Below are 14613 nucleotides of genomic sequence, written 5' to 3' on the forward strand. Positions count from 1 at the left end.
TACTCATACCCTTAGCAACAACAGTGGTGTTTCATCAATAAAATCATGCGTATAACTCAAGTTTCAACCACAGTCTGCCATGAACTAAATCCTGGGCGGCAAAACACCCATACGAAACCTCCCATGTTTCGTCGGGTTCCATGCATGGCGAAACACTATCAGTTTCGTCGAGCTCCATGTATGGCGAAACTCTACAAGTTTGTCGCCCTCCTCTACAGGTGATGAAACAGTTACAGAACCAGACGGTTACAACTTCATGATTCCCAGAACCCTAATCATCATCACAATTTCTACATGATTGTCGGCCAATCAACAGATTGTTAATTATTAGTAGTATACTACCAAGGCATTAATAATTTACAGATTCATACCATTTTTACAATCATACAATCATTCGATCAACCCTTGATTATCATTCTAACAGGACCAAAATCATCAAGACACACAAGAATCCTCGACAATCATCATACAACCCTAGCAACACATTACAGTTAATGAATAATGAAACCATAAGCATACCAGATCCTACGATACATACGACATCATCATAATACAATTCCACACATCAGAAATATAGATCTAATAAATCATAACCGGATACTAACCAAGGTTCCGGATTGATGGCTCGAATGAATAAGAAAGCTCCGAGTTCACAGTTGCCGTCACAGGGAAGGAGATGCTCTAGGGTTCTATGTGTGTTCTTACGTAACAGATCTTAAGAGTTTATATATATACTTAAAAGATTGGGCCACAAAACCATACTGGGCTGAGGCCCATAGCGACGAAACTCAATGGAGGAAACCCCCATGTTTCGTCGATTGAAGAATGTGATGAAACCCCCATGTTTCGTCGAAGATGGATGATGGCGAAAGTCTAATGTTTAAACTCACAAAAGATGCTTGTGACAAGTCTATCTACTGTTAAATAGTTCATACATTTTTATTAATTAACCAAACAATCATACGAATACTAAACATATACCAACATGAACAAGTTACAATGCATACGAATTATGAAAACACTTTGCGAAACGAGTAACATGTCGAGTAAGGACCTTGAAAACTCCGGTTGTCAAATCATCGCTATATAAACAAAAAAACATCCAAGACATAAAAACACATCCCCCAGAACCTGAAACGCCATATTTTCTACTATATACCATTCAACTTACAAACGCCAAAATTCCCAAAACATCAAACACAACTACTCAAAAACGCCATATTTTCTACTATATACCATTCATCTTAGAAAACCCCAAAAAGGTTCCAAAAGATAGACGGTTCTTTCAGATACACTATTTCCTCAGTAAAATGCCAAAAATGCCAAAAATCATTTCTTGTATATTTTAAATATTGTTCTACGCCAAAGGGTCGAATAATGCATTCTTCCATGAGGTGCTGTGACTCAAATAACATTTTGCTGCATGAGATGGACAAATCATAAACAAAAAGATGCTGGGGTCAAACTTATGCCATTTTCAGTGTTTTGTTCTTGATGAATATTTAAATGGCATGAAAAGACGAATGACACTACTGAGTTGTTTGAAGATACATATTCAAAAAAAAAAAAAAAAACACTCATGTCATTTTGACTTTCCAAACGGCCACAAAAACACAAGCATGGCTAAGCCAAACCACTAGCGAACATGATTCAAAGAAGAAAGAGACTGATGACAGTGAAGATTTGGAAGATTAATTGTTTTTTTCTTAATTTTCTTTTTCTGTTGTTTGCTATGTATTTTTCAATTTAGAATAAAAAAATACATTATCTTAATTAAACGCCAAACAGTCATAATGCATATGAAAACACCATAAATGGAGTAAAAACGCCAAAAACTCTAAAACTATAATGAAAGTAACTTGCAGAAGTATTAATTAAAAAAAAGCTAAAAATGAAAAAAAACGCCAAAAACTACTAAAACCCATTAAAAAACGCCAAACCTGAAAAAGCTGAACAAGAAAACAGTAAATATACACAGTAAAACTGAAAAGACGGCTACTTTATTAATATCATTTATTATAAATAAAATCTCGCCTAAACTACGCGACAAAAACATCCTATAAAGAGAGACTTCTCTGCACAAACAACTTATCACAAAACCAGAAATAAACGCCATATTCCCTAGAAACCATTCACTTTAAAACGCCAAAAAAAAAAAAGAAAATACTTAAAAAAGCCACAGATTCAGAACCTCGAATCTGCTATATTGAGTACTGATCTGAATGAAGTTTCACTGAATGGATTCTTCTTTGAGTTGGGTATCTCTATAATCTTTTGCTGAATGAGATGGACAAATATTCAAGACAAAGAGACTGATGACACTGATATGACATCATGCCACTTTGTTCTTGATGGATATATGGATGACATGAAGGGATCAATACATTAGAGCAGGCGTTGATCTTCAACATGTCATCAAACAAAGTATATAACCACCCACCATAAAGGATGCCACAAAAAATAAGCATCTTCTAAAGACGGCCGTTATGTAGGAAAATAAGGATCTACATAAGGCATTCAAAAACAGGTTCAAAAACACCAAAAAGGTTAAAGTAGAAGAGGCTGATGACAGTGAAGATTTGAATGAGAAATTAGATTGTAATTTTTAATTTTTTTTCATCATCTATTGTTTGTTATGTAATTCTGTGTTGTTTACCATCTAATTCTCTGCTATTTTAAAAAAAAATGAGTATAAAACGCCAAAATCTACAAACACCAAAACGCCTGATAGTGTGAGAACGAATGCTAGCAAAGTACGAGGTTGCTATATAAAACGCCAAAAACGCAAACAAAGTATTACTGGAAAAATCAACACTAATTGACAGATGAAAATTGAAAGAAACAGTAAAATAAAGAGACGGTATCATTTATTGCCAAAAACATTAAAGTTATATTAATGCCACTACATGGAAAATTGAAACTTATTTATCTTTTCAAAACGCTATAATTGCCTGTCACATTATAGGGCTGTATCATAGATGGCAAAACACTTAATATTATAAAATCATAGAAAATTACTGATGTTTTTTAAATCAATAAAAACGCCAAAACAAATACTTAAAACGCCAAAATTTTTACTATAGTTCTGATCTAAAAACAATAAAAACGCCGCGTATTTAATAAACGCCAAAAAGATGGAAAGATGAAGGGACACGCGTTAATAAAAAAGAAATATGAAAGGACAAAAAAGCCCCTCCTCCTTTTCTCTAAGCGGCGTGACACGTGTTAGGTCAGGAAGCGTTCTCACCGTTCTCACACTTTCTACCGTTTTCTCCTGATCCCTTTTCTATATATATATATATATATATATATATATATAATTTAAAAATTTTTCTGGCCCTATATTAATTTGGGGCCTGATCGCAGACCCACCATGCACATGCTTTTAGCCGGCCTAGGACTCCATAGGCCTAAGGAGCCACAAAATAGAGTGGCTAAGTTAAAAGCTCTTTAGGTGTTAAAGATAAGCTAGAATTGACACGATGAACACGTGTTATATGTGAATTCTTAGGCATGTAATACATCCGAATAATGGCCTAGTGGTGAGTTTGTGCAATATGTAATACATGTACCCGAATAATGGCCTAGTGGTGAGTTTGTGCAACGAGTTAAATGATAAAAATTTTTAGAGTGAATTTCAAAGATTGTCCTTTATCTTTATACCTATTTTCAGGCGCTGTCCTTTATGTTCAAAATTGACGAGTTCTGTCTTTTATGTTTTCATATCATACATTTTTGTCCTTTAGGCCTAACCCAATTACTTTTTTCAGTTTAATTTGGTCATGTGCTTTGCACATGAGTGCATTTTTGTCAATTCAAAGGTTGCAGAAGCTTTGAGCTGTAAATCTGTCGTTGAACTTACCTTTGATTTGACAAAAATGTCCTCATGTGCAAAGCATATGACTAAATTTAACTGAAAAAACTAACTGGGTTAGGTCTAAAGGACAAAACGTGTATGATATGAAAACATAAAGGACAAAACTCGTCAATTTTGAACATAAAGGACAACGCCTGAAAATAAGTATAAAGATAAAGAACAATCCTTAAAATTCACTTTATTTTTTTTTTTATAAATATGAGATGATATACGTGAGTGGCACATGACATCCTATACTAGTCATTGTGTATTGTGGAGTACGATGTCATGATCAGAAACATCATATTATCTGGTTAATACATGATGTACATGTACATATGCACTTTTTATGATCAGAAATATCATATTATCTGGTTAAGGGTGAAGGGGGCACCCCCCCTAATTAGGTGAGGGAAAACTTTTTTTAACTCAATCATACGTTGCCATGTTATTTCCCCTCTATAACTTCCCTCTTGTCCAAAAACGTACGGGGTGCACCCCTCTTAGGGGAATTGTTTTTTTATTCAAAAAAAAAAAAAGAAAGAAAAATTCTCATTGGTCCATCATTTCCCTTTCTCCTTCCTTTCATCGGTGACTGCCTACCGATTTCATTCCCCCAAATAGCTCACCGCCTTGATGGCGGCACCCCCCTAATTCGGCAAGCATGTTCCCGCACAGGGTCACCGAAGGTGCCCCGCACCCCCTAATACATGATGTACAAGTACATATGCACTTTTTAGAAAGTAATTACTCAATGTCAAAATGTATGTGATCTTTTGGGTCTAAAATGGTTCCTTAGATTCCACGACTATAAATATAAACATATTGTTGCACCTTCACCAAGTTAGCGGTATTGAACCCCGTGTGGAACTTGATGCAATGATCCGAGTCTATGATTGACACGAAGACATGTTGATTTAGCCTTTGATTATGAGTGAAATATGATAAACATGTTATAACACCAATTGTATGTCAAAAAAAAAAAACATGTTGATTTTGCCTTAGTTATACTCCATTACCTTCAATTCAACATCTTGGAAACTCCAACACTAGCATATTAAGCAATAATCATGTCTTTTATGGTTTTGCATGATATACTTGGTAACTAGGCTTGTGAACAAGTTTAATGGACATTTTAATGAGTGAACATGAACATTTAAATGAGTTATTTTTTTCATGTTACTTACGTGTTTATGTTCATTTATACTTGTTTATTAATATTCCTAAATAAACTCTTCACAATATAAATAACATATTCACAAGTTAGAAAATACGATCCCATTATATCCAATTTAAAAGTAAACAAAGATTCACAAGTTAGAAAATACCATCCCATTACATCCAATTTAAAAGTAAACAAAGATACTTAATAAAGGCTTTTCAAATACGACATTCATATTGATCTAAACTAATATATTCAAATGTATATATTTAAACAAACAAACATAAATGAATGAAAACGGGCCGACATAAACAAATATGATCGAACGGGATGTGCGTTCATATACGTTTGTTTAGATATTTTTCATCTAATAAACCAACACAAATAAACTTTTTGTTATACAGTTTACAAACACTTCGCTAAACATTCATTCCATTTACAAGCATATCACTAACTTGATTTCTCTTCACTTTCATCATTTTCCCCGGTTTAGATATTTTCATATCGTAAACTTGCTTTATTATTAGGTATGTAAACAAATCGAACGTACATTCATGAACTTGTTTAGCGGAAAGTCCGTTTAATTAATAAACACACGAACATGAACACAATTTTTTGTCCATTTAGTGTTTTTTTTTTTTTTTTTTTTTAAGATTTATCAAGATTTCATTCCAATCACTAGGACAAATTATATAAGGATAGCCGGTAGACGAGCAACAAATTGCGCCGCCATCCCTTTCTGAATAGAAAACCCTAATCTACTTAAAACAAAGCCTCGCCCCTGAGGGGTCGAAAAGTTGCTGTGGACCACACGCTGGACTCTAGCCAAGAACCGAACTGCATCCTGCGCCAAGAAGCCGAACGTGTCTAACGATTGAATTTGAACACAAATTTTATTCGTGAACTATTCGCTTAGATTTTTTTTTGAATGGCTAACGTTGCACACCATGAGGATTGAACCCCTGACCTCTCCTATCCTAAGCTCTATCTAAACTCACCAACACCACTCTATTCGTTTAGATTTTAAATGAATAAAAACCTACTCATTTTCTTTATAAACACAAGCATGTTTTGGTGTTTGTTCAATTATATTGTAAAACTAGACATTTTCCAAATACAAAACATGTGGTAAGGTATGAATAACGTACAAGTGTGACGAAAAACGCCAGGAACAAACAAACGGTTAATAATCGAAAGGCACAAGGAGCGATTGAAGATAATTTGAGGAAGAAGAACAACTATTGAATTGAATTTGGGGATAAATCACATCCCTTATCTGCTGCAACAAACCCTCACCAATCCCTGGTCTAGGGTTTCGTTTCTTAACGATTCCCGAAACCAAAATCTCATCTTTCATCCTTTAATTCAATCTCCAATGGATCCTTCAGATCGCCTTGACATATTCCAGATTTACAGGCGCTATTGCGGTAATTATGATCCACTTTTCTCATATTTCTGTATGTTATGTTATTATGATGTAATCAATTGTTGTTGTGAAATCTTGAATTGTTATGTGAACTGATTGGTGCAGAAGTGACATCAGAGGCATTGAGATATGGTGGAGATGGTTACAGGCCTGTTAATGAGTCAAAGAAAGCTAAATTTTACAGGGATGCTTTATCCAATCTGTTGCAGTTTGTTGAGTCAAGGGTTGTTGACAAAAGGTAGTAGTAGTATGTGTGCTTAATTTTGACCTTGTCTAAAGTCAAAGTATTAATGTCAAACCAGTAATATGTAGATGTTTATGTATGATGCTTGTATTTTGGTGTGATTGGTATGGTTCTGTTTACTTAATTTAATATTTGATAATATTAGTTGCTTGGCAACAGTCTTTATCTATTACTAAAGTACAAAGGTTTGACCCGCTTAAATGCGTATGATCTGACCTGCATAAGTTCTAGTTACTGTAATGCTTGTATTCGGATTTGATTAGTATGGTTTTCTGTTTTTGTCTAATGTTTCTTTTTCCTCAACATATTAAAGATTCAAGAATATAGATATTAATAATATTAGTTGATTTGTAACAGTCTTTATCTATTACTAAAGTACATGTAATTGCTTAGAAGTCAAAGGTTAAATGCGGATGATTTGACTGGCATAAGTTTTATGGCCAACACTTTTTGATGTTATGTGCACATTTTAAAATGTTGCTTTTTTATTTCTCTTATTTACATCTCATCGTATTTGGAGCCGAGGGTCTCTCTGGAAGCAGCCTCTCTATCTCTAGGGATAGAGGCAAGGTCTGTCTACATCCCGCCCTCCCCAGACCCTATAAGTAGCTTTGCTATTTGTGGGATTTACTGGGTATGGTTGTTTGTTTGTTTGTTTATTTACATCTCATCGTTAGACGTAAGACATGATGCATTCTCCTGTAACAGGATGCCTATACTTGAAGAAATTCCTATGCTCATGTCAAGGCTTGATTTGATGGTGAGATATGATCGACTTCTTGTCATTAGTATATTATGTTATCCTTTTGAAGCATCAATGCACTAATAATTAGAAATGTCGTATTGGATAATCAGCAATAAACGTCTTTTTAAAACTCTGCAGGCAGACTCGTTTGAGTTCACCCGATTCTATAATTTTGTTTTCTTCATATCCCGAGAAAATGGTCAACGAAGCATCAGTAAGTTCGAATATTCATGAAAAATGGATTATGATCTTAGAGGACTTTCAATACATAACTAATTCTGAGTAGAGAACTTCAAGAACCACTTAAACACATGTACACAATATTTTAATCGTGATACATAAAGCGGTTATGTAACTCTCACTATATCTTCACAACACTATGTACAGTACAAGTGATTACGGTTCTCTACTTAAAATTGGTTTTGTATTGAATGTGCCCCTATGATCTATATGATGTTACGTATTCTCCACACTACGTTCGATTTATAAACTAATTTGGATTGCCATTGTCGATTGCTCTTAGCTGTAAGCAGGGCAATCATGGCATGGAAGTTAGTTTTATCCGGAAGGTTCCGGCTACTCAATCAATGGTGCAGCTTCGTTGAGGTGAACTTAGTTTCTCTTTTACAGATTAATGTTAACATCTTGTTGTACAAGTAAAAAGCCTACTTATATGCATGGTTCTAAGTAAAAGCTTACAACTTTTTACACATAAAAGGTAAAACTATAAGAATTTGGCTTTTTTAGTTAATCCCTGCATATAATCTCATTCTGCAAATCATGCTAATTTTTTCACACCGTCTTCCATTGTTCTATATACATTTATTAATGTTATTTGGTTTATATGGAGTTGATTGATTTTTGAAGTTAACATCCAGAAAAATCAGCGGCATAATATCTCTGAGGATACCTGGCGGCAAGTTTTGGCTTTTAGTCGCTGTGTACATGAAAATCTTGAAGGATATGATCCTGAAGGTACTAAGATATACACTTGCTAGATTAAACCATTTTTTTTAACTTAGTAAATAATTATTTGTTAGATATGATCACAATTTCTTTGGTCGTTATCAGTAAAAGATAACCTGATTTGTCTGTTTTCATACGAGCATGGTTTGAACTAAAATCGTACAATTATTATTTCTTGTATCAGGAGCTTGGCCTGTTCTGGTTGATGAGTTTGTTGAGCATATGTATCGGTACAGCCTTTACACATACGCTTCCCTTTGTTACGTGCCATTTTCTTTTTTCACTTTCTTTTTTCCGCATGATTTGCATGATTCCTTTTTTATCTCCATATTTAGTTATTAGTTGATTAGTGGGTTATTAGTGTGAGTAGTGGGTTAGATGGTTAATATTGTGATTTCTATTTAAATAGTGTATGTATGTCTATTTCTTTTTATGAATGAAAAATATTAGAGAGTTATCTCAAGTCTGGTTTCTTCCTAATTTCTTTTGAGTTTGATCCACTCAACGGATTATCTATCAACCGATTGGTTCATATCACCCTTTTAGTTATTTTGTTTGATTTTACCATTTTGTTATCACTAATATATAATTCATACCAACCCGTTTCAAATAACCGGGTCAAACAGGGTAAATGGATCCGAGGATGCTCGTAACTTTTGTTGCAGTTGCAGTGATTCCGAAACCCAACCGAGTGACGACTCTCTCCCCGGTAAGCATTTGCATTGGTCCCAGAGGATCAAGAATTTTTTTTTTAATTTGATCTAATCTTTCAATCTCGCTATTCTCGCAGGTTTAAGAATCTTTCCTGGTGTAAAGCGGAAGTATGGTGATGACTTGCAACATCAAGAATCCACCAATGTTAATACTATTATTATGCATTCGAAGAGAAGGCACACTGATTTAGATAATAATTTGGCGAATTGGGAGGGATGTTTAGCGAGTAATCCCACGTATAATTGCTGTGAGACAGTTAAACACAATAACCAATGTGCTGTAGAAGGCAGCCTCTCAAAAGGTATTGCGGAACTTTTCTCGAGTCTGTCTTCTTTACAGTTTGATCGGGAAACACGGGTTCCATATACATTGTAAGAGTACTTGTAATCATATGAATTCAATGCGTTAAACAGACCGATTTTTTTACACAAGTAACGGTGAAACAACAATGAACTGGTGTTTGATTTATTCACATGTACTTGATCGGGAAACAAGTTTCATATACATGGTAAGAGTATCTGTAATCATATGAATCTTTCGAAAAACAGACAGATTCTTTTCGGATAAAGTAATGGATTTTCTGGGTTGAACAAAGAGGTGTCAGGTGTTTGATTAAATGTCTCAAAGAGATATGTAATCAAGAAGGGGGAAACAACGATGAACCAGTGCATAGTGACCTTGTAATTCTGCCGTGGCTGATCTCTATACTATCAAGCTTCTGTCGGCACCATTGGAGTTGAGAAGTCGAGATTACAGACATCATGAGCACTCGTGAGACAAGCTTCAACTCGATCATGGCGAACATCATCTCTTTCTTCTCGATATCTGCCATTATTTTCACTCTTTTTCTCAACCAGCATCGCTGCTTCCCATACAGATCTTTCATCCACAGTTCTTTCTATAAAAGCAAACAATAAACACAAAAACCAACTCAAATCTGTATGTTTGTGCATCAAGGTGTCTATCGGACATGAGTGTAACTGATCACCTGTCGAAGTGTACGTGTAAGATTATGCAGAAGGTTGAGATCTCGTGGGTCTTCTAATGGCGAACGATTCCATGAAAGGCGACTACGGGCTCTCCACCATGGTTTCTTCTCGTCTAACTCAATAAACGACTTGAAAATCTTCATGCATTTCTCTATCGTCTTCAACAAGTCAGTCGCCCTGATCGTCAGTCCTTTGTTCTTTCCTTCTTCGTAAACGTCTACATTTTCTTCAAGTGCAAAAAAGATTTTAAAGTTGTGAGTCGGGAAGTACAAACTTGCACAGAAAACAAAATAGACGAGAACTCGGTTATTTTTATCGTAGTTTATATACATAAGATTTGTCATGTAGTTATATATTTATATTTGTTGTACTAAATAAATAACAAATGTTATGTTTTCATAAATAATAGGTTTTTTTTACAGTATGAAGCTTGAGCCTAAGTTTTTTTGTTTAATGAGATTAAATTTAGGAGCTCAGTCTTGTTTAAGATCGGCTCGACTCGACTTAAACTTTTAGTGAACCGGTCGCGAGTAGTTTACGAATTGCTCGACTCGTTTACGCACCTAGCTTATATATAACCTGTTTAGTATGATGGCTTAAATATAACCCGTTTAGAAGATAGAAAGAACGAATTAGGTATCTTTACATTTTTACTAGATTTATTTATTTATTTATTTTATTTTATTTCGAGGTTGAGGGCCTTGAGGGCTGAGGCCTTGAGGAGGTGTGATGACTGAAGGTCATGAGCTTGTCTAAAATAAGAAAAATGGGCCACGATTAGTGTAAGGCCCAAAAAATCAAAGGTGTAAAAACAGGCCTATGTAACTAGAGTCTAGAGAGCCATAGAGGTGATACAATAATACAATAATACAATATACTTAGGCGTAGAGGTGCACAAAACCGGATATTTTTTACGACATGTTTTGGGTATGGTCAAAAAAGTTTCGGGTTAGGTATGAAACCGGTTCTTGGAGTGGAAAACCCTACCCGATAGGAACTGGGTAGGGTTGCGTATGGAACTGGTATAAAAAACACGTTTCTTTTTTAAGTAATATAAAAACAAATACCCGTTTTTTACTATACTTGTACGGTACCCATTTGGGTATTTTTTCCGTATGATACCCGTTTGGGTATTTTTTTTCTGTCCGGTTCCTCCTCTATAATACTACGGCTCAGTGGCGAAATTTGAGATTTTCGACCGGGGGGTCGAAAGTTACCGAACCTAAAATTATACCTACAAAATTATAAAACCGGGGGGGGGGGGGGGGGGCAAGAACGTATATACCTAAAAAAATTCTATATGAAAACTACATAGCGGACACTACTGAGCGAAAAGTTCAGGGGGTCGGATGCCCCCGGCCCTCACTATGCTACGTCCATGGTACGGCTGATTCGGCTGAATAGTCTATTGAAACAAGGCTATGGTCAAAAGTGTAATTTTAGAACGGGTCCGATCCACGCCACCTTTTTGTCTTTTCTTTTGTTAGTTTTGCAAGTATGATTAAAATATTACACTACTATAATGATAGTTTAGTTTTTTAAACAAGATTATTCAAGTTGCCTTTAGTTTGGATACGCTTTAATTTTCAGACATGAAATTTCAGTGGTTGGGTTTTGGTTCACATTGGTAAAAAAGGTTACTAACGGTTTGACCTAAAAATTTCAAAACCGGACAACCAAGTGTTAGTGTATTATACCTGAAATATGAGGAACTTGAAGTAGGCTGTTTAGAGAAGACCTTTTTTGTATGAAATTCCAATATCTTTTACCCTTTTCAGTTCTTTCATCCTCCATAAACCTCTCAAGCAGAATTTGAAACCTTTGGAATTTATTTACTATGGAGGGAGATGTATAAGAACTATGATCACAAGAAGTAGTTATGATACTGTCAAGCTTTCTGTATTCATAATAAAGTGCTTCCCATGATAAACATGCTTGAGCTACATACACCATCTCAAAGTCACTTTCCAAGCTCTTTATAATTCTTTTTTCATCACCCATGTATTGTTTCTTTGTTAGAAATTCATCTACAAGATTATCGCTAGTCTCTTAGTAACCAAATTCATATAGACAAAGATGCATATTCATGATGTAATTAAGGGTTAGACACATGTGCCCGAACATGAACACCTATTTATATTATAAACCTGAATTAACCTGAAAACGATATGTTAATTCATGGGCTGATAGTCTGATACGAACACGACCCGGTTAATTAAACTGAGATTCTTTTTTTTTTTTTTTTTTTTTTTTTTTTTTTTTTAGAACTTTAAAATTACAAATAACAAAAATAAAATAAGATACCAATGTGTATAAGATGTAATTTTTATACCAAAAACATGCCATAAAATAATATATTTTAATTTTGACATAAAATAATCACTCACTTTAAGTTATAAAATAAAAACGTATTCCTTATAGCATTTATTAAAATATATAAACCGTTTAAATGAGTCAACCCGTAAATCTGGCAATTCTTCCCAAACATAAGTGTTAATAGAGGGTTCGACCAAAAACTGACCTACACCCAACCCAAATCAATAATTACGTATTTATGTGTTAGATTCGTGTCATATCATGAATTCACACCCATGACGGAACGTAACATAAAATTTGACAAAAAAAAAAAAAATAAATAAAATGAAAGAAAAGAAAACTGACTTAGTCCACATGTTCGTTCTTGGTTGAGAAGATCAAACCACCTCATTCTTTCAGTGTACAAATTGTAGAACAAATCCTTTTCTTCTTCATCAGGTTTAACTACTAATAACGGAGTCAGCAAATCTGTATAATGTTTAACTTGTTAGTTTGTATTTTGTAAGCAACCCTCTTTAATTTATAAATATTTTGATATTCAAACATATATAATAACTACAAAAACAAAAATAAAGTTGACTAGACCTTTTAGCTCATCCTTGGTTCCATCATTGACTCCATCATTGTTAGCAGCCTCCTGATCATCTTCTAGTAAAGTGCATGTTGATGATGGGGTGCTTGTGGTTATCTCTACGTCCATATAGCTAGGAAAAGAGTAAGAACTGATCGGTGAACTCTCACCCGAAAAACTTGTGATTTCGTCATCAAGATACGAACTTGAGTATACTGACACTGTTTCTTGGTCAACTAACTCGAAGTGAACGTCATAAACGGTTACCATAGGACTTTCAAGTGAACTTTCGTAGCGTAAAAACAAGATCCCAGAAGCGCCAAAAGAATCAGTAACTTCATACCACTGGTCCTCATCTTCTGGTTCAGTGATAATGTTACTGAACCCAGAAGACGAGCGTGGTATGATCAAGAAACGTGTTAATACTCCAAGAACACGCGTAAATAAGTGGCGGTTGAGGAGAAAGATGAGAAAAATCCATCTTTTTAGGGTTTTGATCCATAAGAAAATTTGAAAAAAGAAAAGAAAGAAAGGATTAATATAGAAGCTTAGGAAAAACCATTTCATAAATCCATCTGGGATCAAGCAGTATTCGATTATGAACCAACAGTGTGCAAGCACAGCCATGCTCAAAAGACTTTGGTAAGCTATACTATCCACATATATAAAGACTAAAGTCAACCACTCAAGATGCAAGTCTTAAATTATAAAAAAGTATATTACATTCATCATATATAGATAGGAATTGGATTATAATAATCTAAAATATGACTAACTTCCAAAAAAAAAAAAAAAAGAAAATATGACAATATTATCAATCTTATTTTTAACTATGACTTGGTTTTTCTATTCAAAAGGGGGTGGCGGCGTAACTTGTTGTCCGACTACCTGCCATTGCTTTATAATTGCCCTTTTTCTTGTGGAATAATATTGATGGTACTATTAAAAAAATCGAACTAAAAAAAAAAAAAAAACTATGACTTTGGTTGTCTAGGACAGCCTCATTTTAATATAACATAAAAGTAACTTTGTGTGTCATAAATAAACAATTTTTTGATTTTTGTTCTGATTAGAATATTGTAAATTGTTTTGAAACGACTTGAATGAAAGTTAGGGGCATGCAACGGTTATTTCTTCCTAGAGTGAGATTGTCCTTAACAATGTTGACTTTGTTATTAGTCACACGCTAAATATGAATTACTATCAGCCAATGAGTCATATGTTAAATTATTAAGAACCGATTAACAATGATTTAATTATAACTAGTGTTATGAAACATTGTATAAAAACACCACTTGGAGTAGAGATTAAGGGTGGTTAAGATCTTGAAACATCCACGAAAGTTCAAGACTTGTTCTACAACTACCAAACAGAAATTAATAAGAATTCTTGTGGGTCAAGGTTGCCATGCTAAATTCGCTTACCAATAACTGAACTTCTTGAGTAGGTTAATAGTAAAATAACTATATTATATGTAGGGCAATTACATAGAAATGTCATATGTTATGATTGATGTAGCCATTTATGGTATCAAAAGGCCATTTACCCTCCTTGACAAATGGGAAGTGATCAAAAGGGTCAAATATAAGGCACCATCAAATCACTTTGAAGTAATGTTTTGCTT

At 34.4% G+C, this 14613-nt stretch overlaps 2 protein-coding genes across 3 annotated transcripts; one reads left to right on the forward strand and one right to left on the reverse strand.

The window, feature by feature from the left end:
• The first annotated feature begins 6107 nt into the window (after positions 1–6107).
• Positions 6108–9637, forward strand: LOC110898317 (DCN1-like protein 2). Of its 2 annotated transcripts, none has more exons than XM_022145077.2 (9): positions 6108–6445; positions 6553–6682; positions 7397–7448; positions 7572–7647; positions 7957–8039; positions 8312–8408; positions 8584–8629; positions 9026–9108; positions 9190–9637. In XM_022145077.2, the coding sequence occupies exons 1-9, from the start codon at positions 6394–6396 to the stop codon at positions 9486–9488; spliced, it is 918 nt and encodes a 305-aa protein (XP_022000769.1). In that variant the 5' UTR covers positions 6108–6393; the 3' UTR covers positions 9489–9637. The 2 variants fall into 2 exon arrangements, with proteins under 2 accessions (XP_022000769.1, XP_022000768.1); XM_022145076.2 differs by having other exon boundaries at positions 6109–6445; positions 6550–6682.
• On the reverse strand, positions 9552–13652 carry LOC110898316. Its single transcript, XM_022145075.2, has 5 exons — positions 13004–13652; positions 12764–12886; positions 11800–12129; positions 10102–10328; positions 9552–10011 (listed from the first exon to the last, which is right to left on the reverse strand). The coding sequence occupies exons 1-5, from the start codon at positions 13614–13616 to the stop codon at positions 9751–9753; spliced, it is 1554 nt and encodes a 517-aa protein (XP_022000767.1). The 5' UTR covers positions 13617–13652; the 3' UTR covers positions 9552–9750.
• Between the last annotated feature and the right edge of the window lie 961 nt (positions 13653–14613).

This window comes from Helianthus annuus, chromosome 17, assembly GCF_002127325.2.
Source record: "Helianthus annuus cultivar XRQ/B chromosome 17, HanXRQr2.0-SUNRISE, whole genome shotgun sequence".
Lineage (NCBI taxonomy): Eukaryota > Viridiplantae > Streptophyta > Magnoliopsida > Asterales > Asteraceae > Helianthus > Helianthus annuus.